This window comes from Rhinopithecus roxellana, chromosome 3 (genome assembly GCF_007565055.1).
Source record: "Rhinopithecus roxellana isolate Shanxi Qingling chromosome 3, ASM756505v1, whole genome shotgun sequence".
Lineage (NCBI taxonomy): Eukaryota > Metazoa > Chordata > Mammalia > Primates > Cercopithecidae > Rhinopithecus > Rhinopithecus roxellana.
In genome coordinates, this window is record NC_044551.1 from 144,533,535 (window position 1) to 144,561,174 (window position 27,640).

Below are 27,640 nucleotides of genomic sequence, written 5' to 3' on the forward strand. Positions count from 1 at the left end.
CTCCCGAGTAGCTGGGACTACAGGCGCCCGCCACCTCGCCTGGCTTGTTTTTTGTATTTTTTAGTAGAGACGGGGTTTCACCATGTTAGCCAGGATGGTCTCGATCTCCTGACCTTGTGATCCGCCCGTCTCGGCCTCCCAAAGTGCTGGGATTACAGGCTTGAGCCATCGCGCCCGGCCTGTTTTCATGTTTAATCGTTGTAGGATTAGAGGAACTGAGAAACTCCTAAGTCTCAGGTTGTAGAGGGGCAAAGTCTGCATCTTGGGAGGTTCAAAATTTTCTGACCTTGGCCCTCTTGGAGATCAAGGAACAAGTACAGGGGATCATCAGAATAGCTTACTAAAGTACATCAGTAAAATCCTTCGACGTAAGCACAAATCAAGTATTGCTATGAAACTTACCTAAACTAAAAGGCCTACTTCTTTCTCTAGGACATAAGTCTACATTTTTGTATACTAATCATCACATTGTCATGATATCAGCTAAAAGCATTTGTTAAAAATATTAGTGAAATTTTTATATATGCTATATAACTTCTACATCTAGGTGAAGTGAGCAGTTTCGGGCAAGTGCGCAAGCAATTTTGAGTTCATCACTAGTTTTGGACCAGCAATCACATTTGTGCCATGGATTACATATCTTTTTATTTTCTCGGGTAGTGTATGGCAGCATATTATATAGACCAGGTATTTAATGCATATTTGAATATTACTAGAAGAATATCGTTTTTACATTTTTTATTCGTGAAGGGTTTATAGAAATCTTCTGATTTTAACCTCATTATTTTCGAAATAAGGCTATAACATTATAATTAAGTGATTTGTCTACTAGCTCACAAAACCAAGTATGGATTAATTGCAGAATGTGGACTAAAATCATGTGTTTTGGTCTTACTACAGCCTTTGTTGTTGACGTTATGTTAAGGCCAATTGTTCTCAAATATTAGGGTGGTATTATACCAGTCACAATATAGGTTGAGCATCCCTAGTCTGAAAACCTGAGATCTAAAATCTAAAACTTTTGAGTGCCAACATGAAACTCAAAGGAAATGCTTATTAGAGCCTTTTGGAATTTGGATTTTCAGATTTGGGATGCTCAACCACTAAGTATAAGTATAATTAAAATATTTCAAAATCCAAAAAAAAAAAAAAAAATTAAATCTGAAGCACTTCTAGTCCTTATCTAGAATTTCAGATAAGGGATTCTCAACCTTGTTTTATAAATAGGCAAAATATAATTGAACTTTCTAAAATGGATGAAATTTTGAAATGTCTTTCCTACCTGTGATTCTTAGAAGGAAGAACATACATATGCTTAATAAAATAGATGGGGCATGTGTTAAAACTTGAATATCATAGCACTAAAACTAAATTTGTATTTAATTTTTAATTTTATCATTTAAATTTCGTAACATATCCTAGATTATAATAGACTTAATTATGAAACTTTGCTGATGAGTAGGGCTTTTTTAAAATTGAAGATTTACTGATCTTTAAAATGATAGAATAGACATTGTAAATGTATGGAAAAGAATACACACTTGTCCTAGATACTAAAATATGGGACCTACCTAGCACAAGGCTTGCCATGAGACATATTTTTAAAGGAGTTATTTCTTTGCCTATGTAAAACAAGATCATGTATAAGCAATACAGGATTCTCAGAAACACCACCTATAAAATTATCCTGTTTTAGTCACTTATTTTATAACCTCTAAGCTTGATCTTACAAACATTTGATCTTCCACTAAATCCATAAAGGCAAACATAAAAATAGAAGTAGAACAATGTTACTATTATAAGATAAATATTTAATTTAACTATATATTTAGAAATAATTATTTCTGATGTTTATTTAATAACTCTTAGGGTATACTCCAACAATAAATCAATAAATTATTTTCCCTCAGTCCATTGTGTGAGATAATCTTTTAAAAGTACTACAATGGAATTATAAAAGTAATGTAATTGGAATAATTTTCAAGAGAGGTCTTCTGTTACTTGAGTGGAAATTAGGGAAATTAGGAAAGAAGCAGAGATACTATATTGTTTGTCATGTAATACTGCATATAATATTCTTTGATTAAATACAGTTTAAAGACCACATTACAAAACTTTGGTTTTAAGATCTTTGAAGTTCTTTAAGAACATGATTGCAATACATTGTAATGCATAACACACCTGATCTAGGTGAAAAACTTTTAGCTGTATCCTTGTTTATCTATGGTTCTGATTATTCCCAGTAGGACTGCAAGGATTTCAGTTACAACTTTCACTACTTTCACTCTCCTGAAAATATTGAAATTTACTTAATTTTATTTTTATTATTTTCTCTTATTTATTGCTTATTATAGAAACTGAAAAGGAAATAATGTTGATACTCAGTTTTTCACATTTTTCCCCGCTGAGGGTAATCTTACTTTACTGAATTATGAACTTAACTTTGCATTGTAAGGCTTGCAGAATGTTTTCTCCTAGCTGAGAAGAGAGAGAGATCCAGACTAAATGAATCTTTGAAGGTCGAAACAAAAAGTCTGGCTTCAATTTACCAAGTTTTGTTGTATCCTCATCGTGTGTGCCCTCACCACAGTGACCTGCCTTAAAAATATATATGCATTTTAAGCTTTTATGCAAACTAATTATAGTGTTGATGATATTATTGATAATATGCTTGTTATATGTCAGACACTGTGCATATATGGCATAATTTCATCTTCTCAAAAACCCCATTTTATAGAGGAGGAAATTGTGTTTCCTTAAGCAACTTGCTTAAGGGCTGTCACAGCTGGTAATCAGCAGGTCTGACTCTGTCTCAGATATGTCCTGCTCCAGTGCCTGTGCTCTTAACTACTTGTCTTAATCTACCTTCCACTTTTATAGAGTGGGAAATGTGGAATAAAAAAATAATTCTATTGATAATTATAATTGCCTTTATTTATAACCAACACTTTAAAACATTTACTTTTCTGATTTTAGAATCCTTGCTTATGCTCATTATTAATTTAGTAATGGAAGGATGACCAGAGCCATATGTTTTGTAAGGAGCATAATTTTTTCCCCCCATAGTTTGCTTCACTTCCCACTGTTCCTGAATAGGAGAAAAAAAGAGGTATTAGGATGTCTTTTCAAAGTTACTAAACTATTTTGGTAATTGCAGGGAAATGTACCATTTTTAAGAAAATATATTTGCTTAAACAATGTAATTTAATGGTCAAGGTATTGGCCTATGAGTTGGACAACAAAATTATCTTTAAAAACATCAATGGACCACTTTATTCCTTAATTATTAAATTGGGATATTATTTACTGTTTCTATTCTTCATGGGAAAATAGTGGAAAGTATTACAGCTACTCCAATCAAGTGTTTTATATCACATAAACAGCCAATTATAAGAATGACAATTTTTAAATTATTGCTATAAAATTATTTTTTTAGGAAAGTCTTACTTAGCATTTCTGAAAGATGACTAGATGTTAACACTGTTATTGCATGAAGAGACTTGCCTGCATTTAAGTCTTTCAAATAAATATCTGTTCTGAAGATGAAACATTTTGTATAAAGAAAAACATGTCTTCTACTTTTGGAATTGTGATTTCTCATATTGGTGTTGTATGGTTTTCTTAATGTTACCATGATTACTTTTTTAGTGTATTTTGGGATCTCTACTGTGCAGCTCCAGAGAGACGTGAAACATGTGAACACTCAAGTGAAGCAAAAGCCTTCCATGATTATGTAAGTTAACATATAATTTTACAAAGTTATACTGTCATTTTTCTTTGTAACCACTGCTCTTAAAAAATACACTGGCTCATCTGTTGTTTTGGTACTTAAGAAATTGGTTGGTCTTTTTTTTCTTGAAAAGTAGGCTCATAACTTTAAATGTGAAATAGAAAGGGGCATTTGAGTCTTGTTAAAGCTTAGGATAAAGTGTAGGCCTAATTCTAAGCTATTAAAGAAATTTCTCATCTTTAAGCATGTCTGATTTGGGAAATTTCAGATTTTATGAAAATTAAATATATAGTAATTTTTTTATTCTATGAAAACATTCATTATAAGATTTCTGTAAATGATAAATTCCTCCCTGACACATAAGATTTTTGATTAAATATAGAAATACTCTGTTCTTCTCCTTTTGTAACTTTTGGTTGTATATCATAAGGCTAAATATCTTCCCTACTGAATTCACTTCCCCAAATAAAACTTATTGTGGATTAAAGGAAGTACCAGACAAGAGAGTAGAAGATTCTGTACAAAAATGAAAATGTAATTTTTTTTTTTTTTTTAATTCTTAAGGAACAGCAGTGGAGTGTCTCTGGCTTAAGCATTGTTTTTAGAAGAACTGCAAATCTGATTTTAGAGAGCTGATAGTATCAGAAAGTAGAACTGTGAAAAGAAAAAAAAACAGTAAAGATAAGAATGAGTAGATGGTATTATGAAGGGGCTGGGAAAACATGTTTGCAGAACTAACCATAAAAGAATGACAGATTGAGTTTAAGATGGAGGAAATCCAGTTTTCCTGGTTGAGAGGAAGTGAACTGGGGCTGGAGCCTGAGGAAATAACTGATAGTAAGTACCTAAAACTTAACCATAGGGATACTTGTCAAGTTTGTAGAGGCTAGCATCATTCTGTGTAAAAAGCATTAAAAACCAGAACCAGCACTCAAAAGGGAAAAAAGACGTTGTTCCTCCAAGGAAAATAATTCAGCCTTAGACTGAAGAGTAGAAATGGCCAGAAGAATTATGCCCTCCAAAATAGCATGAGGAAGAGCATGCAGACTTGTGGGAAGTGAAAATCTTGGTTACCTGGCAGGGACTGTGCAATTTTTTAAATGTATACTAACCTTATTCAAGTGAGAGTGCTTGTGATTACCTCATCTGACATTGATTGTACTCATAAAGCTTGATAGGCACTGAACAATAGCTCTTGGGAACAATGTGAGTGAAAGGGATGCTACTGCAAATAAAAAGTAGAGAAAAAGTAGTTAAGGCAGGGCCCAGGACATAGGATTTATCTGAACAACCTCATTTTCTTTTTTTACCGTTGATTGACAGAAGAAATAAAGTAGAGATCCACCCATGAAGAATATGAGGAATTGGATAGAGTGGGGTACCCCATCTCATCTATTCCTTACACTAAGAGATGCATGCCTTGATTTGGCCTGTCAGTTACGGGAGATGTTGTCTCCACTAATTTTGATGGCATTAGAGAGTGCTATAGGAGATACAATATTTGATAGCCTACATTTTAAGAAATTAATCATATAAATATTTTTCCAAAATTACATTCTGTAGAAAGATGTGCCCTACTGTTCAACATGGAGATCTTAAGGGGAAAAGTGAACTGATTTAGCAGCTCTTTCTAAAAGCATTAGATAAATGATCATCATTGTTGTCATAGTCACTTTCATCATCATCATCATTTTGCATTCATGAGACACTTTGAAAATTTCAAAGTATTCACATTTATTTCCTTTAGAAATACATTTAAATAAGTTTTGGAAATGAACATTAGCCAGAGGTAGGAGTAAAATTCGAGTAGATTTTAAAGGAGGAACAAACCCTTACCATGTAATTTGGTCCTTAGAAAATATAGTTTAGAAAAAAATCAGTATTTGAATTTTATAACTCATCATGAATATTAGCACATTGTATCAGATGTTTAATTTTAATTTAAATATTTTAAGAGATTTGATTTATTCTTGGATGCCATTTTTATTACATCTTAAAACCAATTTCTTTTCGTGGTAATACATCTCTGATTTGTTTTTTAATTGCAGGTTGGTGAAAAGATAGAGTTTGACTTACATGATTTTATATTACAATTGGATTTTTAAAAAATACATTAATTTCTTCTATGGTAATTTTCATGAATAGGATTTCCTAAATTCTTAATAGTAGATAATTTGTGAAAATGATTAACAAATTTATTTCTAACATGTAAATATAATAGTTTGAAAGACTTGGGGAAGAAAATGGAAAACACAGGAACAAACAAGATTCTGGTAAAATTCTAGAATGTTATATTCTGCATTTGAATTTATTACAGAATTACTTCTAAAATGGTAATTAATATGTTTACCTCCTGAATTTTAAAATACTTTAATAATTTAACATAAAGTACTCAAGGAAGCATTCTAAAAAATACTTTCTGCAGTAGCTGCATTTTTAGCAGAATGTTCACTTGCATGTATAAATGTTTAAAATTAGTCTTATTATTTTATAGTTACTTCCTATCTATAAGATTGAATGAATATTGACAAATAAACTACATTTTAAAAGAATTACTGGAGGCATAATGAGGTAAATAATAAATAATTATGTTAATTTGAAATAGGCCAAAATGTTAAAATGACTATCTTTTGATATTGGGATACATGATTTTTATTTTTGTCTGTATATATTACTGTATTTTCCAAATATCTGCAATTATTAATTATTTCATTTTCAGGAAAGTTACTTTAAAACAGATTAAATTTCATCTTTCAGTGAGTTCTAATCACTCTTCTGAGATTGGAAACTAAAAACTTAATGAAATAAAATTTAAATTTACCATGTTACACGCACAGGCATTTAGCATTTCTTATGAAAGACATCTGTTGTTTTTTGTATGTGCACATATTGAGAGACATCCATAAACTGAATAGTTGTAATTTTGAGCCATTCTAAAATTTATTTTTAACCACGTTACTGAGGTATGATTGACATACAAAAAGCTGTACATATGTAATGTGTAAACTTGATGTGTTTGGAGATTAGTATGCACCCATGAAACCATCATCACAACAAATGCCATAAACTTATCTGTCACCTCCAAAAGTTCTTCTCCCCTTTTTGCTTTATTTTTTCCCTTTTGTGGTAAGAGTACTTAACATAAGATATACCCTCTTATGAAATTTTTAAGTATACAATATAGTATTGTTAATCATATGCCCTATGTTGTACAATGGATTTCCAGAATTTATTTATATTATAAGACTAGAATTTTATATAGATATGGATTTCTGAAATCCATAAAGAAATAAATGAAGAAACTAATGTGGAAAAGAGAGAAACAGAACAGGATGACTTTATTTAAAATTCATTTTATTGTAAAAATAATATATTTTTTTCAAAGTGTATTTTAAACAAACATCATAAGCCCCTTTCTCTCACTGAAATATTTTAAAATTATAATCTAGTTTCTGGTAAATGTGAAAAGATGATAATGGAAAGATCTTTATTCCTTACTATTTTCATGCTGATGTTACACTGCCTGTGATTGCTGCCAATAGTACCAAAAAATTTAAAAAACATGATATTCTTTCAAAAATAGCATGCATTTTTAACTTATAATTGGAGATGTAAGATTCATAAAATTTATAACTTACTATGGAAAATGTAGAAATCATAGAAAATAAGTTAAAGCTTTTTTTTAAGTAAAAATGTATCTAAATACCTTAGATTTGTAGAGCCACATTTTTATAGCCACTTCTTTACTTTTTACTTTTTATCCAGCTTCATTTAAAATGATTGTATTTTGGGCAACTTGGAAAAGTGAATATATCTCTTGCTTTTATTCTTTTCCCTTGGGTATGAAGGAAAAAAACAAAATATCATTAGCAAAACTCACCTTTCACTTACTCCAAACTATAAATTTGAATTATTGTGTTCTCTTGTTTTTGATGGGGGTTGGCAACTGAGATTAGAGGTTTATATCTTTTTAAAATAAACAAAGGCCTCACAATTTCAAGTATTGTGTCTTTGATGGAATGTATACAAGGAGATAAGTAATAGTTACTTAGCCAGAAATAATAGATAGAGCTATAATGATGTGACACTCTATTTTGTACTAACAAGAATAGGTTATCTGTGTGTGTGTGTGTGTGTGTGTTTGAGATGGAGTTTTGCTCTTGTTGCCCAGGCTGGAGTGCAATGGCATGATCTCAGCTCACCACAACCTCCGCCTCCCGGGTTCAAGTGATTCTCCTGCCTTAGCCTCTCGAGTAGCTGGGATTACAGGCCTGTGCCACCACGCCTGGCTAATATTTGTATTTTTAGTAGAGACGGCATTTCTCCATGTTGGTCAGGCTGGTCTCGAATTCCCAACCTCAGGTGATCCGCACGCTTTGGCCTCCCAAAGTGCTGGGATTACAGGTGTGAGCCATCACGCCCCGCTTAGGTTATCTATTTTCAGACTTCATGAAATGTCTATAAATTTTGTTGCATTTATTTTTAGTGTTAATTTCTTTTATTCTACATATATGTCATATGCTTTCCATTGTCTCTTGGGTTTAAAATCACAAACAACTACTCTTATAATACAAGGAATTTTTGGCAGCCAGCCACAGTAGATAGATATTATCAGTTCCTGAAGATCAGGTGCTTTATACTCTCTAGAAGGAAAGTCTCAAAATCTCTTGTAAAAGAAGGTACAGATATTTTCAAGGTGGTTTTAAAGTTTTTCTTATCAAAGTCAAACTTAACCTTAAAAATGCATACATTTGTTAATATCTTTTTAAAGAAGACAAGGGCACAACTACTAACAAATGTAACTATGCTGTGGGGAAGATTATCCTTGAGGGAAGTGATTTTGGTAGACATAATTTAGGATCATTCTTCTGACACAGATTTTCCTCAGTCACTTTGCAAGCTGGGAACCTCTGGCTGGTGATGCCACCTCCCCGCCAGGTCTTGATTGACCATGCTGCCTGCCGCAGGAAGTGGTCCACCCACTCGGCCTGCCTGCACACCAGCTCAGTCTGTGGCTGGTCTGGGCATGCCCCAGCCCAACTGTGTTATAGCTTGTACCTGCATTTGGTAGTTCCTGAGTTCTTGTCCCACATCCAAGAAGAATGATAATACACTGACAATTGAAGGGTGAGAAGGGCAGAGAAGAATTTTGTTGAGCAATGAAACAGTTCTCAGTGGAGACAGTATGCAAGGGTGGTTGAACACCTGCAATGAGGTGGTTTCTCTCCCAGTGTGGCTGAGCCCAGGGCTTTTACGGGCTTAGAATAGGGGAATGCATTCTGATTGGTTTGTGAGTATGCAAAAAAGGTTAAAGACACCACTCAAGGAGGGGCACAACCGTGTAAAAAACCAATTCAGGTAGGATAGGTGTATGTAAAATAGTTAAATGCTGGGAATCAAGCAGAGAAAAATGTACCAAATGGGAAGACAGATTCTCAATCTAGTCTGTGGGTTTGACCTTTAGCTTGGCTTTCAGGCTTTAAACTGTCTTTGTCTTGGAGGTGGGGTTTCACCAGGGATGCACCAGGGAGGAGGCATTTGTCTGCCTCCTCCCACTGTCACTTCTATCATTTGTTTATTAACTTTTTTTGAAAAACTATTTATGTGCAAATTACTTGGATTGAAGCTACGGGAGGTGCAAAGATTTATAAAAATTTCTCCCTTTAGGGATTCATAATCTGTTTGGAAATGTACACGAGCTGTGTACATGAAGAGTTAACTGCTATGAGTGTAAACAGATAATAACCCTACACTATATAGGTTTAAATGCTGCAAATGTGCACTGGCTTTTGAATGATGACTAGGATTTGGATAAGAGAAGTACTGGGGAAGGTGTATCAGAGAAACTGGATGAAGTTGGAAAAATATAAGGTATATTTAAGGAACACTAAGCTGAGCTGTTTAACTAGAGTAGAAAAATCAAACACAGGATCAGTTCTTAGCTAACAGATGGTAGAATTTTAAAACTGTAAGGAGATTGTGAAATTATCCCACTTAAAAGTGGTTTCATGCTGAAGTCCCTGAATCCCTGGAGTATTGTGGAAGGGCCATAGATGGTGCCTAGGAATGAGAGAACACCCAATCATAGAGGTTCTTGGCTTCCTTCTCTTTTAACCAAAGCATTTCAGTTCTCCCCTATCCAAATTCCTTCTATTTTCTCTTTCTAATTAAATTGAATCTCCATATAATCAGTTACCCATGACATAAATGACTCTTCTTTTTATCCTCTTTATTGTTCTTCTTTACCTCCAACTAGTTATCAAAACTTCCAAATCATTGCCTGAACACTGTCTTTTCCTCTGTAATCCCACTTTGGATGCCTTAGGTAACGTCTTCATCGTTTCCAAAAGCATTACAATAGCTATTTCTGCATCTGACTCAAACCCCCACCCCCATTCTAGAATTAAGGGTTCTTGGTAAACTCTTGAGTAATAATTTTCATTTTTAAAAAATCTCTTTTATTCATTTACAACATCTCAATCTATTACAGTTCAAAAACTTTAAATAAAAAAGTTTGAAAACTGCTTATTTTAGTCATTTGAATAGATAAGAAATCTGGTACCTGGAGGGGTTAAGGACATGTCATTATTTAAAGACTGAGTGTGGTTTAACCACAAAAATTCAGGTTTTCCAATTTTTCATCTAGTACTTTTCCAACTACACTGGATGAAACTTTCGCTCCGTCTGCCATAGTCATTTTTTTAGCATATTCAAAAAATAGCAAATTATATTTTAGGATCATGAATCTGAGGGCATGATGAAGCCTGAAGAAAGACAAGGACTAAAGGCCAACGCAGTGAGGAGGCTATTCTAATAGTGTTGATATACGCTGAAAATTCAGCCCCTGAATTAAAGTGGTGACAGATAAAATGAAAAATAATGAATGAAAATGAAGAAGAAAAGAGATTGTCTAGTTGTAAGTACTGAGGAAGAGAGAAAGATTAAAAATAATTTGTAATTAATGTGGCTGATGATATGGACTTGTGATATGCTTAGCAGAAATCTGAAATTAGGGAGGAAGAACGTAGAGAAAGTGGAATAAGGGATAAGAGTGGATTAAATTAATGAAGTAGTAAAGGTAAAATAAGAATTGAGGCCTGGGGATAGAAAGGTGCGAAAAAGGCTCACATTTAAGGGGTGATAGGAAGGAAGAGACTAGCATGAAAACAAGGGAAAATACAACTCAGTGAGAGGTAAATACTTACCACACTAGGTAGACTGACGTAGATAGCATAACTGTTATGTTCTGTAACCCAGTACATTTCCCAAAGCTGTTCACTGTTTCAGAATGCTTCCAGCTTGAACTCTGCATCCCAGGGCAACTAATTTGTTTGGTGTGAACATACTATTTTGAATATCTAAGATATTTAAAAGCTGTTTGTGGTTGTTGAAGCAAGACTTGAAACTCAAACTAGTGTCAATGGCTGAATGATTTTTATAGGGCACAATTTCATTTTAGAAGGTAGTCAAGTATTGTATAAGGGGGACAATTGGATTCAAATTTAGGAAAAAAATTAAATGGACTTAAATGATTCATGGCTTCTTCCAGAAGTTTTGGAAACTTAAATTAATAGGTAGGGAAATCTCTCAATGTATTAGCCCTTTCTTCATTGTAGCTGTATTTTAGCAAGCATGTATTGAATTACCAGTTAAGTAAAGAGCAGTGTAAAAATTCTCATACCTTAGGGAGGTAAGCATATTTAAAGATTGTAAAAATACATCATGTTCAATTTGATAGCCTAGTGGTTTGTACTTAGTTGGCACTCAATAAATATTTGATGAAAGAATGGCTGGATAAATGAAAGAATATACCTTCTTCAGGCATACTATTTCTGAATGAGGTGCCCCCAATTCTGCGGGAACATTGTACCACTCTTATGTGATTCTTTCAGTATTACTTCTTGCTTTCCTTTGATTGTTGTCTTGTCCTGCTTATCACCTTAGCTCAGCCCTCATTCTCATCATTATCCTATTTTTGCCATCCCTAAGAGAGATATGAGAAGGGAAAATAAAGGAAAATACCTTAGAAATGAGGTCATATTATAGTTTTTATTATGGACAAAAACCCAAATACATAAAGGAAATAGAAAGTCTTCAGATATCACAAAATGACGTCTGTCTTCTTTATAATAGTACGCCTTAATTCAGTGTGTATATTAGAAACTATGAGGATATTTTCCATATGCAAATCTTATCACAGCCATAATACACAAGGCTGGCTTTTTACTTTTTTCTCTAGCCTGGAATATTCTTGTGAAACAACATTGGGAGCTTGCTGTAAGTTAAATCTGTGGGACCTATTTCATCATAGGCCACCTACCTATATAGCCTTATCTTTTCCAGACCAGTAATATAACCAGTGATCTTTTCTTTCCATTGTCAGTTTTTCCTCTCAGAGGCCTATGCTTTTCTTTATGTGTAGGATTCTAACTTCATTCACTACAGAGAAATACAAGAGGTAACAATAACACTGGGAAGGCTAAAGAGGATTGGGAAGCTCAACAAGATTTTACATTTGGAATGTAAATGGAAGCTACCTGTTTTTGTTTCCACATTCACATTCTTATTTATTTAGGAAGTTATGGGGAGAGTCAAATGGGTGGGACATTGTAAGTTCCCAAATCATTGTAAGAATGATTTAGAATACCTTCTTGCTTAATTTCTATCTTGTCTGGATGAGAGTTCAGACATCTTTGAGTTCAGACCACGACAGGATTGACCTGGCACCACTGCTATGTCTGGTAAAACTTGTGGTGTCCTTGGAGCCCTCTCACTTTTTAAATGGTCTCTCTGGGAGGTCACAATGAATGGGAGGGCACTTTCCTAGCTGGCCTCAGAAGTTCTCCCAGCTATTCAGCTGCCTTTTACTGCTTAGTTTTCATTAGCTTTTCACTTGCTGGGACTTTCAGACTAATTCTGCCTTTGAGAGAAACTAGGCTTTTGTGTTATTGAATGTTTGGGTTTAGTTTCTTCAGTGCCTCTGAGGTTTTAATAGCAGGTGTTACTTAGGGAACTTTCCTGCTTTTTAATACTAGTTTCCTTCAGTTACTCTTAGTCAGCTCCTAGATTTTCCTGGGTCAAAATTGTGCATCTAGTTGGATGAATTTCTCTTTCTTATCTGGGAGATGCTCATTTCCAGAATAAAATGATTTGTGCCTTTGCTCAGGGACCAACCTGTTTGGATCTGTTTCCCAAATACTCTTTGAATCTGTTCTCAACCTTTTTTCCCCCATTTAAATTCTGTTAAACAGTAGTCAACCTTGACAGTTTCCACCAGGGAGAAAAGTTAGGTTTTCTTCTAATATTTCTGCTTCTGCCTCTGAAAGCTCTCCCGTCATTCAGGGGAAAAACCAAGCTCTGCCTCTTAGTGAGTACTATCCCAGTGAAATTGTGAGACTGGCTTTCAGTGCTTTGCCTGGTGTGCTTTTCATTCAAACTACTAAGTTAAAATGCTTTTCCCTTCTTTTTTCTTAATTTTCAAAGTGTTAAAGTAATAGCAAGACTGAATTGAAACAAATAAATTATCTCAGTAAATTACTCTGAAGTTAAAAAATCCTAGTAGGATTTTTTCCCTTATTTTAGGAAGTTTATGAAGTGATAATTGCATATAGTAATTCAAACATATGTATAGTTCTTATGGGTTTTTAGCCCCTGTCTGGTGCAAAGGGCAGCAGTTGCTTACCTCACTCATATTGAAAGACTAGAATAGTAATAAAGGGAGATGGTTAGGGAACTAGAATTGATTTATTTAATTTAGATTGTTAAAAGAAAGACATTTAGGACTTTTAAAGTTGAACTGCAGTTCCTATGAAGCCCTTTTAATTTTTTTGTACTGACAATGGAAGTTAATTAGAAATCTAAAGAAGGAATAATTTATCATGTCATTAAATATTTCTAGAGAAAAAATTTGTGCATATTTTTTCTTGAGTAAAGTATAAGAAGATAGACTCTGTACTTATTTTACTATAGTAGGGCTGTCAAGAATAAGAACATAAGAACTCTGTTGAGGGAGTCAGTGAATTGAATCAGTTAAAACAGATTTATAAGGGTAAACAGTAATTCAGTTTAAGGTTTTAATTTTTGTAATTTAGATAGTCTAAGCTAGTAGGGAAAAATACTTTTTAATTAAACTGGTCCAAAATATTTAAAAATAAGCAAAAAGTAAATTTTTGTGAAATTTGAAATCTTTGGGGAGTTTCAATTAACAAATTTCTCAAGTAGTATTTTCAGTTTCAATGGAAAATACACTATCTTATAACATGTTACATGTTCAATAACATCTAAAATTATCCCTTAGTGCCTCTAAAACATATGAAACATTAATAAGTTTTAAAGAAAGTAACATTTTGTTTTGTATTATGAATAGAAACACTTAATTTTTAAGGTCTTGCTGCCACTTTATCTGGAAGTGACATCGTGGTAGCCTTGTGGCCAAATTGAACTTATTCTGGATATTAAAACTGTAAGCAAGACATGCAAGCTGATGCATCATGTTTATATTTGACAGATAATTAGTTCATATAGTTTAAATTACCATACCTATCTTCTTTCTTTTTCTCCAGGGGGAATGAAAGATTTCTTTTTGTCTTAGATCAGCTAAAAATTTTTAGAATGCAGAAGGATAAATTGGAACTTGCTCCCTACTAGTCGTGTCCTCAGTCCACGAAAAGAAAAGAAAAACTTTTTCTTTTAATAAGAAGAAGTACCTCAGTCCCATTTTCTTATTAAAGTTGATTTTCTCATGGGTTTTCCTACCATTACTGTGATGTGGTCAGTACAAAGTACACCACTTTTTGGCTAATTTAGTTAATGATGATTTGATAAGAGTGAGTGTAAACATTTAAGAATTTCTTTTCAGGTTACATGGCAAGTGATTTGCTAGGAAAAATCTTGTTCTTTTTTGCTGTATAAAGAGCATAGGACCACTGTAGAAAAAAAAAAAAAAAAAAAGAAAAGTCATGAGGCCATCACTATAGCTATGCCAGCAGGCCTGAAAACCTTTTATCTCGTGTAAATGAGATTGCTAAAGAACTTTACAATGATCCACTTCCCCTTAATGCATAGTAAATATATAATTTTTTCTTTATGATTTTCTTAATAACATTTTCTTTTCACAGCCTGTATTTTTCTAAGTAGCCTGCTCATCTGTTACACTTCTTGGAATGTCAGTAGTACAGAGTAACATGTATTTTTTCCCTCAGTGCAATGTGGTCAATTATTTTCAATGACGGTTTGCATATATTTTCCTTTTTTTTGTTTTGTTTTGTTTTGTTTTGTTTGAGACGGAGTCTCGCTCTGTTGCCCAGGCTGGAGTGCAGTGGCCGGATCTCAGCTCACTGCAATCTCTGCCTTCCCGGGTTCACGCCATTCTCCTGCCTCAGCCTCCCAAGCAGCTGGGACTACAGGTGCCCGCTATCTCGCCTGGCTAGTTTTTCGTATTTTTAGTAGAGACGGGGTTTCACCATGTTAGCCAGGATGGTCTCGATCTCCTGACCTTGTGATCCACCCGTCTCGGCCTCCCAAAGTGCTGGGATTACAGGCTTGAGCCACCGCGCCCGGCCACATATATTTTCTTATTAGGCTCTAATTTTGTTTGTGTAAATTGTTTAGAAACGCTAAACTATTCAGAAGGACATTCAGAACCTTATTTGTATATGCTCATTGTATTTTTCAAAATTATAGCATAATGTAGTAGAGACCATAGAACTATTTTTTATAAAATTTAACTAGTAAAAACACAATAAGGATTCAGATAATTCATCATAAGAGGTGAATCCTAATAACGAATAGTTGTCATAATTTTCTTTTTTTTTTTTTTTTTTTGAGGTGGATTCTCGCTCTGTCGCCCAGGCTGGAGTGCAGTGACTGGATCTCAGCTCACTGCAAGCTCCGCCTCCCAGGTTCACGCCATTCTCCTGCCTCAGCCTCCCCAGTAGCTGGGACTACAGGCGCCTGCCATCTCGCCTGGCTAGTTTTTTGTATTTTTTAGTAGAGACGGGGTTTCACCGTGTTAGCCAGGATGGTCTCGATCTCCTGACCTCGTGATCCGCCTGTCTTGGCCTCCCAAAGTGCTGGGATTACAGGCTTGAGCCACCACACCCAGCCGTCATAATTTTCTAGTATCTTTTGAGAAATGATTTTAGTACATTGTTTTTATGGTATGTATTACTGTCACTTTAGAATAGTTGTCATTAGTTTAAGCCTCAACAGTTTTTACCTTGAGCCTGATCAGTATTTTCATATCCATTGTGGCTTTTTACCTTTTCCAAAGATGGTGAGAGTACTTGCCATGCAACATGCTCCTCTGCAATGTGATCATGCCAGTCTGCTGAATCTAGGCTGGTCTTAATGACTTGCTTGTAATAGAATGGAGTGGAAGTGATGGTATGTAACTTCTGAGGCTGGGTCAGAAGAAGCCTTGAGGCTTTTTCTTTGGTCTCTTGGAATGCTTTCTGGCTGTGCCTTCTTGCTCTGTCTTAAAACCATGTCACCATTCTGTGGTAAGTCCAGTCCCAAATAAACAGTTTAAGCCTTCCAGTAACATGAGCCTAGCCTTCTAATATCTGAGCCTGGGCACTAGCCACCTGAGTGGAGAAACCCCTTGCATCTTCACAAATGAGCAGACATTATGGAGTCTGCAGAGACAGTCATTATTATCTCTGTTCACTGTCCAGTGTCCTAAACTGGAGAACCCATGAGCATAATAAAAGGTTATTTTTTTCTACCACTAAGTTTGGGATGGTTTGTTATACAGCAATAGATAATCATAACAGAATTTAATATTGGAAGTGGGGTGTTGCTGTAACAAAACCTAAAGTGCATGGGACCAGCTGGTGGGTGGAAAGACTGTTCGTGAAGCTTGGAAGGGACTCATGGAGACTGATGGTGAGAGATTGAAAGACAGTAATGACAGTGTTACTTGATACTGGAAGTAAGAAGATCTCTGTTATCTAGTGGTAGCAAATTTTGCAAAACCGTCACTCAGGGTAATATGGAAAATAGAAAATGAACCAGTGGACCACTAATGAAATTATGGATTTGCAAAGGAGATTCCCAGGCAGAATATCTAAAGTGTCAGCTGTTTCTTTTAGTCTTGTCTCATGATACATGGATAGAGAAAACTGAACTACAAACAGAATTCTTGTTTTCAAACAAAGGATTCTCAAAGCAAAAAAGGGCCTCAGAACAAAGGTCAAATGCAGAGCAGAGTTAGGAAAATGTGGTCTCAGGGCAGAGATGAAACTAAGGTGTAACTATAAAACCTTTGTTAAGTCCTCAGAGATGTGAGGTGGTGCCTCATAGAACCTTTCAGACACACAAAAGGCCATCCAAGTATCTTTAGGGCATGCCTCCTAGTTCCTCTCTGTTAAGCAAAAGGGCTTCTAATAATCTTAAGGGCTTTATTCCACAGCAGCCTCACAGGGAGCCCAAGGTAGAGAAGGACTTTGGCCTGAATGAGTGGATTTATAAATTGATGCATAGAAACATATAAAGTTTTTAAAATAATTATAAGTTGAGGCATAGAAACCTATAAAGTTTTTAAAAGAATTATATTAGCCTGGACTAAGAGGGACCAAGACTACACAAATTGAAAAGAGGCTCTTGGATACCCAAACTTCTGTAAGTGGAAAACAAGCTGAGAAACTCAGTCGCAAACATGGGCTACTTTTTTTATGGAAAAGGAAGCATGACTCAGATGGAGGAAACAAGAGGCTAGCAAGCAGGGCCCAGAACACAGAGAAGTACTTTCACTGAGTAGGACTGGGCTCTGATCAAGGTACTGGTTACATGTGTCCTTCTGTATATCAGAATTATTATAAACTGGTAACATTGACATGCTTCCTGTTTCCTCCTATGCACCAGTCACCTTTTTGAAAGGGAGTTTCTATTGCAATTATCTTGTCCCTGAATAAGTAGGTGTTTTGGATGTGTGGGAGGCAGAGAATTTGTCTCTTTAGTTCACTGGTCTTCAGATTGAGAGGAATGGTACTTCACATGCAGTACCCAAGAACTTCATTTGCATCTTAACCTGATTTAGGTGATTAGATCCTGGACTTTGAACTAATGCTGTAATTAGGAAGATGCTTAGGCGATTATGGGGGTGGGGCGAGTATATTTTATATTGGGAGGGTTGTGAATTATTGTGGTCACAGAGCAAATTGTGCCAAATTGACATGTTTTATTAAACTTTTTACTTTGAGATAATTGTAGATTCACATGCAGTTGTAAGAAATAATACAGAGAGATCTCATGTACCTTTTCCCTAGTTCCCCTAATGGTAAAATATTGCAAAACTCCAGTACAATAACTGTACCAGGATATTGACTTTGATGTAATCTACTGATCTTACTCATATTTTCCCAGTTTTACTTGTACTTGTGTGTGTGTATTTAGTTTTGTGTGATTTTTATCATATATGTAGGTTTATAAATCCCCTACCTCAGTCAAGATACAGAACCACAAGGATCCTCCTGTTGCTTTTATATTCACAGCCGCCTTACCAACTTGTTCCTAACCCCTACCTGATTGATTTTTATTACAGCATTAGCTCACATTATAAATGTAGATACACTTAGAAAAAAATGGAATGTATGTTATATACAGGAGTGTGTTATTAAATTGAGTCATGTAAATTACCAAAAAGCCCTTCCATTTAGAGATATGTAATGGTTGACTTTTCCAAATTGAGAATTTATCTGTTAGTAAACAACTAGTATATTGGTAAAGACTAATTAAGCTTACTATTTTTTGCTGCTGTTCAGGATGGTTTAAAGCACTGATATAAGTACTTCATGTCAGTTGTATAGGTAGATTGGGTAATAGTGTAATGCCTTTTGCTATCATATATAAGACTATACCCTAAATGATGAAATTTTTATTCTATATTGTTTAGCATATTCAGTCAAAGGTAACCAACTCTGAAAAGTTATAAAGGAGGCATTTCTAAAGGAAAGAATTGCCTTTCTGTATTACTTTAATATTTATTCTACTCTGTTATTTTGTTGCTATAGTAAGAAAAATAGATAAAAATCACTTGTAAGGAATTTAGTGTTATTTCTTTAGATGGTTTTTATTTTAAAATTTTTATCAAATTATTTCTGGCTTCTCCTTTCCTTTTTTCATTTATCTTAGGTATTCAGTTGTTCTTTACAATTTTTTCCTGTGATTCTGAATTATTTATCACAATGCCAGAATTTTTATGGAATATTAGTGTGAATTTTCTTTTCTTTCTTTTTGGAGACAGAGTCTTGCTCTGTCGCAAAGGCTGGAGTGCAGTGGTGTGATCTCAGCTCACTGCAACCTCTGTCTCCTGGGTTCAAGCGATTCTTCTGCCTCAGCCTCCTGAGTTAGCTGGAACTACAGGTGCGTGCCACCACACCCAGCTACTTTTTGTATTTTTAGTAGAGACAGAATTTTACCATATTGGCCAGGCTGGTCTCGAACTCCCTGACCTCATGATCTGCCCGCCTCGGCCTCCCAAAGTGCTGGGATTACAGGCGTGAGCCACCACACCCGGCCTTATTTTCTAACTAAAATGTGTGTAGGATCTTTAGCTTTGTAAAGCTTTAGCGTGTTGTATGCATTATTTGTGATCCACAGGTAGAAATATCTAAAAATTATTATTATATGTTATTTATCTTATTTCTAGCATTTAAGCTACATCTTCTGTTACATTTAACAAGGCAGTTAGATCATCTTAACCACCCTCTTAAAAATTTGCTTTTTCTTTAATTAAAAAAATAACATTTATTGGCATTGCTGGGCACAAGCCTAGGTGTCAAAGAGACAGAAATAAAACAGAGTCCAGACTTTAACAAGACTCTAATAAGGGAGACAAGTCAACAGATAATTACAATAAAATGTGCCCTAACAGAAAAACACAGCATATTATGGAAACATTTGTTGAGGGTGAACTTTAGTTAAATTTAGCCTACAGAGGTGAAGGAAGGCTTCCAGGAGGAGCTTAGGAGGAGTTCAGAATTTGTTAAGCTTCATGAATGCAGAAAAATTGAGGCCTCATTCCCCTCTGCATCCACACTACCTGCTATAATGGCCAGAATATAGTGGGCCCTTGATACATATTTAATGATTATTTGAAAAGCAGAGATGTCAGAGCTGAATTTTGAAGGAAGGTTTTGGAGTCAGTTGAGTGAAAGAACGCTGTTTTAGACAGAGGGATCAGCGGGTGCAAAAGGCACGTGTCTTTGGTAAAATCCCTTCCTGAGCCTAAGACCCTCAGACTTTACCAAGGACAATCAATCTCAATCAGTTTCTCCCTCTTTCTCTCTAGGATCAGCAGACTGTGACTACTGTCTGTTGTTTCCAAGCAAATTGCTGCAAGGATTTCTGTGGCTCCTCCCAGAAGCTAGATAATAAAACATATAGTATTTTTAAAAATATCTGTGAAAAGACTCCCTTGGGCTAAAAATATTGCGTGTTTCTTTTGTTAAAATGTTTTTATCAAAGAATAGGGGAAAAATAGAAACTTGCTCTTTTCAGAGCTGAAGAGCCTAAGAATGATATAATTGGATTCACCATTGACTCTTAATTAATGATATGTGAGTATTGTGATTGGCTAACAAGCTTAGCTTACGATTTCTGGCCTGGGAAAAAAAGAGGTTGGGTATTCGTCATCCTTCCCAGTGGTCCCACTGGCAGAGGCTCAGTTTCAGTTATTGGGTAGTCCTTTTGTTATACATCCCCAAATGCCAGTTCCACTGTGGGGTTCAGCGCCCTTAGATGATTTAAGACTATTATTCTTCTCAGAATTATAAAAGCAGCAATGGTAATACTAGGTTAGTCTTCATGCTGCACTACAGAATAAAGACAGAGTCAGATTTTTTGCATTTTTCACAGGAGAGGAGTTAGTTTTTTTAAATTAAGAATCAAAGTAGGGTCTAGCCCAGAGGAAAGCATATCTAGTTTTGGTAATTCATAAACCATTATAGAATGAAGAGTAAGTATGCCATTTTAAGGGTTTTCTTGCTGCTTGACATGGCTAGAACAAAAGGTATGAGGGAGAATGCTGTGAGATAAGACTGGATAAACAGGCAGAGCCTGGATCAGAGAGGATTTGAGGACCCAATTAAGAAGTTTTGATTTTCCTTGATGGCAAATGGGAACAGATAAGGATTTTGACTTCACAGAGGGAGCAACATGATCAGATTTGTGCTTTATAAAAATTCACTCCAGTATCAATAAGAAGGGTGGGTTGGAGGAAGCAAAACTAGAGGTAAGGTTGTATAGACCATTGTTCTACTTACTATGTTTGCATAACGAATTATACCCAAATAGTAATGATGTAAAGTAATCATTTCTTGTGCTTATGGGTTCTTTGGTCCAGGTATTCAGACAGGATGTAGTAGAGAAGGCTTGTCTCTTCTCCATGATATTTGATACTTCTATATTTCTTCTGCATTTTTGAAGGTGCTTTCCCTGAGTATAGAATTCTCAGTTAACCTTTTTGTTTATTTTAGTACTTCAAAGGTATCACTCCATTGTGTTCTGTATGGCAAATTTTATAAGAAGTTTGTGGTAATTCCTATCATTGTTCCTCTGTATGTAATACGTCTTTTTGAAAAATTTTCTGACTAATAAGATTTTCTTTTTGTCTTGGGGGATTTTAATATGAAATATCTAGGTGTCATTTTGTTCCCTGCTTGATATTTTCTGAGTAAGTTGAATCTGTGGTTTATCATCTTTTATTAATTTTGGAAAATTCTCAGCTATTATGTCTTCAAATATTTTTTCTGTCCTCTTGTTTCTTTTTAGTTGTTGTTGTTTATAGTTATGTTAGTCTGTTTGCTGTTGTCCTGTAACTCTTGGATGATCTGTGCCCTTTTTTAATTCTCACTTTTTTTCCTCTGTGTTTCGGTTTGAGTACTTTTTATCAACCTATTTCCAGAGTCACTGATGTTTTCCTCACTCTGTTGAGTTTACTAATGAGTTTGTCAAAGGCAGTCTTCATCTTTGTTACTGTATTTTTTATTTCTATCATTTCATTTTATTTTCTTTTACAGTTTCTCTCTGTGGAAGTTTCCCATTTATTCATGCTTGTGGTCCACCTTTTCTATGAGAATCTTCAATGTATTAGTCGTAAATATTTTAAGCCTCCTATCTGATAGTTCCAATAACTTTGTCATATCAGTGTTTATATGTATTTGTCTGTTGACAGTGTATGGTTTTTATTTTGTGCTTTCTTGATATGTCTTGTACTTTTTGGTTGAAAGATTAACATCTTCTATATAGCAGTAGAAACTAAGGTAAATTTTATTTATGCCTAGAAATTGGCATGCCTCCTCTTTTTCTGGTTCTTTAACTGTGTGAGGAGAGCAGTTAAATTAATCTAGTCAAGGGCTGAGCTGGGCTTGGGTTTTGTTGTTGCTTTAGTATCAGTGTACCACAAGTTTCAAATTTCTCTAGCATTATCTTGTGTTTAGATGGAGGCTGGTTTCCTAGAGGGTTTTACTCAATCTGTGATCTGCCTTCAACTCCGGCTTCTTGATTTGCTTCTGAAGAGGGTCTCTTCACTATCTTGCCCCTCTGTCTGAAGCTGAATACATTATTTTTTACTGGATGCTTACTAGCCTGGTAGCATAGGACACCACATTCTCTGTTGCTCTGATTCAGCCTCAGTCTTAGGCAAGGATTGTTTCCCTGGGTCTCAGGGGTGTCACATTCTTAGTAATACTGTCCTATCCCAGCGTTAGGGGATGTCCTGGTTTAGAATGTTTTCCTACTTCTTCCCCAGGGCTGGAGGTTTTTCTACTCTCTTCCCCCAGCTGTATTGGGTCTTAACCTATATACCTTTAGGGCTACGAGGCTTTTTGCTCTTCCTTTAGTGGTTTAAGGTTTCTTGCTTCTCGGGGGAGAGGGGACCCAAGAGAGCTTTGTGCTTTTGTCAAAGTAGCTATTTGTCATGTCCTTGACGGAGACTCTCCAGCCTCTTGTTGTCCAATAGTTTTTCTTATGAGCACCTTGTGAAGTATGTGGAAAACAGCCTGTGAATGGATGAGCATTCCCCCAGCGTTTCTGGCTCTCAGGGGTTTTGTATTCTCATGCTAGTTTCAGTTTGTTAACAATTTTAGTGGAGTTCCTACCAGTTTGTATTCAGTCTAGCATCTGCTTCAGATAATCAAGTGCTCATGTCCTGTTTGTCCTTGATGAGCTCTCTGATAGAGTTAAAGAAAATATGGGATTTTTCACATAAGCCGCCTTTTTGTTGTTGTAGTAAGCTTGAGAGTGATGCTGTTTCCAGCCTTCTACCTCTTACTTGGAAAGTATTTGAACAGGCTCCTCAATACATAATCACACTATTAAACTGTGTTGCATATGTTACTTACTGGGTTATACATTTGATCTGAAAGGTCCACAATTCCCACTTTGGTTTTCTTTATAATTTTTTTTAAATCTATGACTAGAGTCTCATAATTTTACTTTCCAACACACCCCTCCCCACTTCAAACATCTCTAAGGTAACTTGTGAGCAAGACAGTTTGAAATCATTGATGGGGAAAGGAAACTCCATTTTTCAGAAGTAGAAAAATCTAGGTCCTCGTGTGGTATGATTTGATGTATCCCCTAAAAAGTATGTGTTGGAAACTTAATCTTCAATGCAACAGTGTTGGGAGATGGGGAGGAGGTGTTTAGATCACGAGAGTCCACCCTCATGAATGGATTAATGCTAACCATAAAGGGGGCTAAAGGGGGCTGTGAGTTTGAGCTCGCGCTCTCTCGCGCTCTCTCGCGCTCTCTCTCTCGCTGTCTCACCCATGTAATGCCTTCTGCCACGTTATGTTGCAGCAAGGAGGCCCTCACCAGGTATAGCCCCTCAATTTTGTACTTTCCAGCCTCCAGAACCATGAGCCAAAATACATATCTCTTATTTATAAAATACTGTCTCGTGTTCTGTTACGGCAACACAAAGTGAACTAAGATACAGTGTTCGCTCTTCTTTTATTATTGATTCATCTAGAATGAACCACATATCTAGCTAAACCTTTTTTATTTATTTTTAAAAGGACATTTTAAGACCTTTATTCACAGAGTTGCTGAAAGACTCAGATGAGATACTGTATATAAACAATTTCTGAAAAATATAAAACTATACAAATTGTGATTTTTAAAAAGTATATTTTCACTGTATACTTTTTGGGTGAAAAGAGCATTTATTTTTACCAAGATTAAGTGGAGCAGCTGTAATCTGACTTCCTGTTTTTGATTTATTTAAAGCAATTTTTATTATTGGTTTTAAAGTCTCTTTGTAAGAGCTTTGTCTTTTGGTTTATCTAATTTCCAATTTGAACCTCTCATGTTGTACTTCATAGATTTCACTGTTTATCTTTTGTAGTCAGAACTGTCATATCTCAGAATATGTCTTTTACCCTTAAAGCTCTTTTACTTTATTAGTTGCCCATGTTAGTTTGATATTTTTTGAAGTCCTAACTTTTTGATACGTGACCTTCATTTTGTTTTTGTTTGTTTGTTTCTAGTAAGTTCATTGGAAAGTTTCCAGGCAGCTTGTCATTAATTGGTTTGTTTTTTGTTTGTTTTTGAGATAGGGTCTTACTCTTTTGCCCAGACTAAGTGCAGTGGCACAGTCACAGCTCACTGCAGCCTCTACCTCCTGGGCTCAAGCAATGCTTCCACCTCAGCCTCCTGAGTAGCTGAAACTACAGTCATGTGCCAACACGCTCAGCTAATTTTCGTATTTTTTGTAGAGAAAGGGTTTTATCACATTGCCCAGGCTGGTCTCGAACTCCTGGGCTCAGGAGTTCCACCTGCCTCAGCCTCCCAAAGTGCTGGAATTGTAGGTATGGACCACTGCACTGGCCCATTAATGTTTTTTAAAAAGCCTTTCTTCAAAAAGCGTATCTCATTTATTTATAAGTTTTTGAAAATTGGTGACTCTATAGCTTTTTCATGAGAAAGTTGAGTTTGATGAAAAAGTATTTACTGAGCACTCACCCAATTTGTGCTTAACATTCATCTAGCTCTTTTATCAAATACACATAGAGATAAAGTTAACTTTCATAGGTTTCCAACCTGGTTATATAGATATATTATATGGGAAATAGAAAAAAAAAGATAGTCTGAACATCTTGGCTGAGTTGTCAAAACCTCTGCCCCATACTGAGGCAGTATGGACTACTGGCAGGAACATATGCTTTAAAATCATAAAGACCTAGGTTCAGGTACCATCTCTACCATTTAGTAATAACTTCGGGTAAGTTACTTTCTGAGTTTGTATCCTAGGTAGGAAAATAATATCTCCCTACTAGAATCATTGTGATCTACGTCTTTATATATAAGATAATGTATACAAAGTGTCTGGTGCACATTATAGGATGTCAATAAATATCTTTCAGCCAGGCATGGTGGCTCATGCTTGTAATCCCAGCACTTTGGGAGGCCCAGGAGTTCGAGACCAGCCTAGGCGACATAGTGAGACCTCATCTCTACAATTTTTTTTTTTTAATTAGCCAGGCATGTTCGCATACACTTGTAATCCCAGCACTTTGGGAGGCTGAGGTGGGAGAATCATTTGAGCCCCTGGAGGTTGAGACTGCAGTGAGCTGCGATTGTGCCACTGCACTCCAGCCTGGGCAACAGAATGAGATCCTGTCTCAAAAAATAATATTTGTCTTTCATAAGGCTTTAACAGCCAAGATGTTTTGCACCAATATAGTGGCAAGCCCAGAAAATGATTGGGCTCAGTGTCTCCATCTACCATCATCTTCACAGAAATGTTAGGTTTCACGTTTCTTTCCTTTCTTGTATACCCTTTCCCTATCTTACATCTCAGTTTATTCTGTTTCAAGCATTTGTGTGCATGTGTGTGTATGTTTTGAGACAATCTAGCTCTGTTGCTTTGGCTTGATGCAGTGGCACAGACTCAGCTCACTGCAACCTCAACTTTCTGGGCTCAGGCAATTCCCCTGCCTCAGCCTCCCGTGTAGCTGGGATTACAGGCATACACCAACACATCCAGCTAATTTGTGTATTTTCAGTAGAGATGAGGTTTCACCATGTTGGACAGGTTGATCTCGAACTCCTGGTCAAGTGAGCTGCCTGCCTTGGCCTCCCATAGTGTTGTGATTTCAGGCATGAGCCACCGTGCCCAACCCCAAGCATTAGGTTTTTTTCCCCACATGTACACACTGATACCCTATTTAACTTCTTTTCTAAATTTGGCTTAGTTGTTATGGTAAAACCTTTCTTTTTTGTTCACTATTTTGCATACAAAGAACCTCAAACAACCCTAATCATAAATGAGAAAATTTAGTATACACTCATACTAGCTTACTTGTACAAAGGATGAAATATTCATACATTTAATGTAAATGAGACAAAATATAGTAACAGCTTGTGTCAGGGGTCTCCAAGATCACCCCCAGATTCAGTGATTTGCTAGAAGGACTCACAGAACTCAGAATATAGTGTGACTGTGAATAAATTCACTGTGATTTATTATAGTGAAACTTTATTAAGCAAAAGAAAGTAAAAGGAAAGAACAAAGGGAAAAACTAGAGGAAAAGAGAAAAAGCTTATAAGGGAAAGTCTGAAGGAAACCAGATGCAAGCTTAGAAGAGTCCCTTCTTAGTAGAATAACACAGGATGTACTTAATTCCTTCAGAAAATACTTGCGATAATATATGTGAAGTGTCCACTAGGGAAAGTCCCTAGAGACTCAGTGCCCAAGATTTTTACTGGGGCTGATCGTGTAGGCGCCCTCTATCTAGTATGTGCCAGAATTTTAGACTCCTAGAGGGAAGCAGGTGTTTAGCATAAACCATATTGTTTATAAAAACAGATCGGGTAGGCACAGTGAGGCACCTTTATCATTTTGTGAATGGCAGGAACCCTTCCTAAATCAAAGTTCCTCAAAGCCAGCCAAAGACCAACCTTGCATGCAAGGTTTTTTAAGGATAGCAATCTCATGCCTCCTATATTTACACTTTTTTTTTTTTTTTTTTTTTTTTTGCATACTGCAGTTAGACTCTGAAGATCCTTATAGAAAACATCCAAAAGTTCTATTTAGAATCAGTACAGAACTGGAATGTTTCCTCATGTTCTGTTATGACATTTGTAATAAGCTATTCTTTTTTTTTTTAGTTTACTTCCTTTTACTGATTGGCTTAATAATTAATATTATGAAATAATTTATTACCTTTCACTTCAAATAGTATTTCTACTATTGTTTGTTTAAAAGACTGTTGTGAAGAAATGCAAATTAAAACCACAATGAGATATCACCTAACACCTATTAGAATGGCCATTATCAAAAAGACAATAGATAACAAATGTTGGCAAGGATGTGGAGTAAAGGGAACCCTTATACTGTACACTGTTGGTGAGAATGAAAATTAGTACAGTCATTATGGAAAACATTATAGAAGTTCCTTTAAATTTAAAAATAGAGCTACCATATAATCCAGAAATTCTAATTCTAGGTATATGTCCAAAGGAAATGAAATAAGTATGTCAAAGAGATATTTACATTCCCATGTACATTGCAGCATTATTCACAGTAACCAAGACATAGGATCAACCTACGTATCCGTCAGTGGTTGAGTGGATAAATAAAATGCAGATTATATACATAATGAAATACTATTCAGCCTTAAAAAGAAAGGAAATTGTGTCACTTGTGACAATGTGGATAAACCTAGAGGGTGTTATATTAAGTGAATTAAGCCAGGCACAGAAAGATAAATACCACATGACTTCATATCTAAAAAACTGAACTCATAGAAACGGAGAGTAGAATGGTGGTTACCAGAGGCTGGTGGGGAGGGATACTGGGGAGATGTTGGTCAAAAGATCTAAATTTTCAGTTAAAACAGGAGAAGTAAATTCAGGAGATCCATTGTACAGCATAATGACTATAGTTAATAATGTGTACTTGAA

At 35.5% G+C, this 27,640-nt stretch overlaps 1 protein-coding gene across 6 annotated transcripts in view; it reads left to right on the forward strand.

Moving 5' to 3' along the window:
- Positions 1-27,640, forward strand: part of SSBP2 (single stranded DNA binding protein 2) — a 334,593-nt gene that overhangs the window by 136,081 nt on the left and 170,872 nt on the right. For all 6 annotated transcript variants that reach the window (XM_030927331.1, XM_010386037.2, XM_010386032.2 and 3 more), the window contains exon 4: positions 3,649-3,733. In XM_030927331.1, the coding sequence (XP_030783191.1) occupies positions 3,649-3,733 (85 nt within the window). The remainder of the gene's footprint in view (positions 1-3,648; positions 3,734-27,640) is intronic.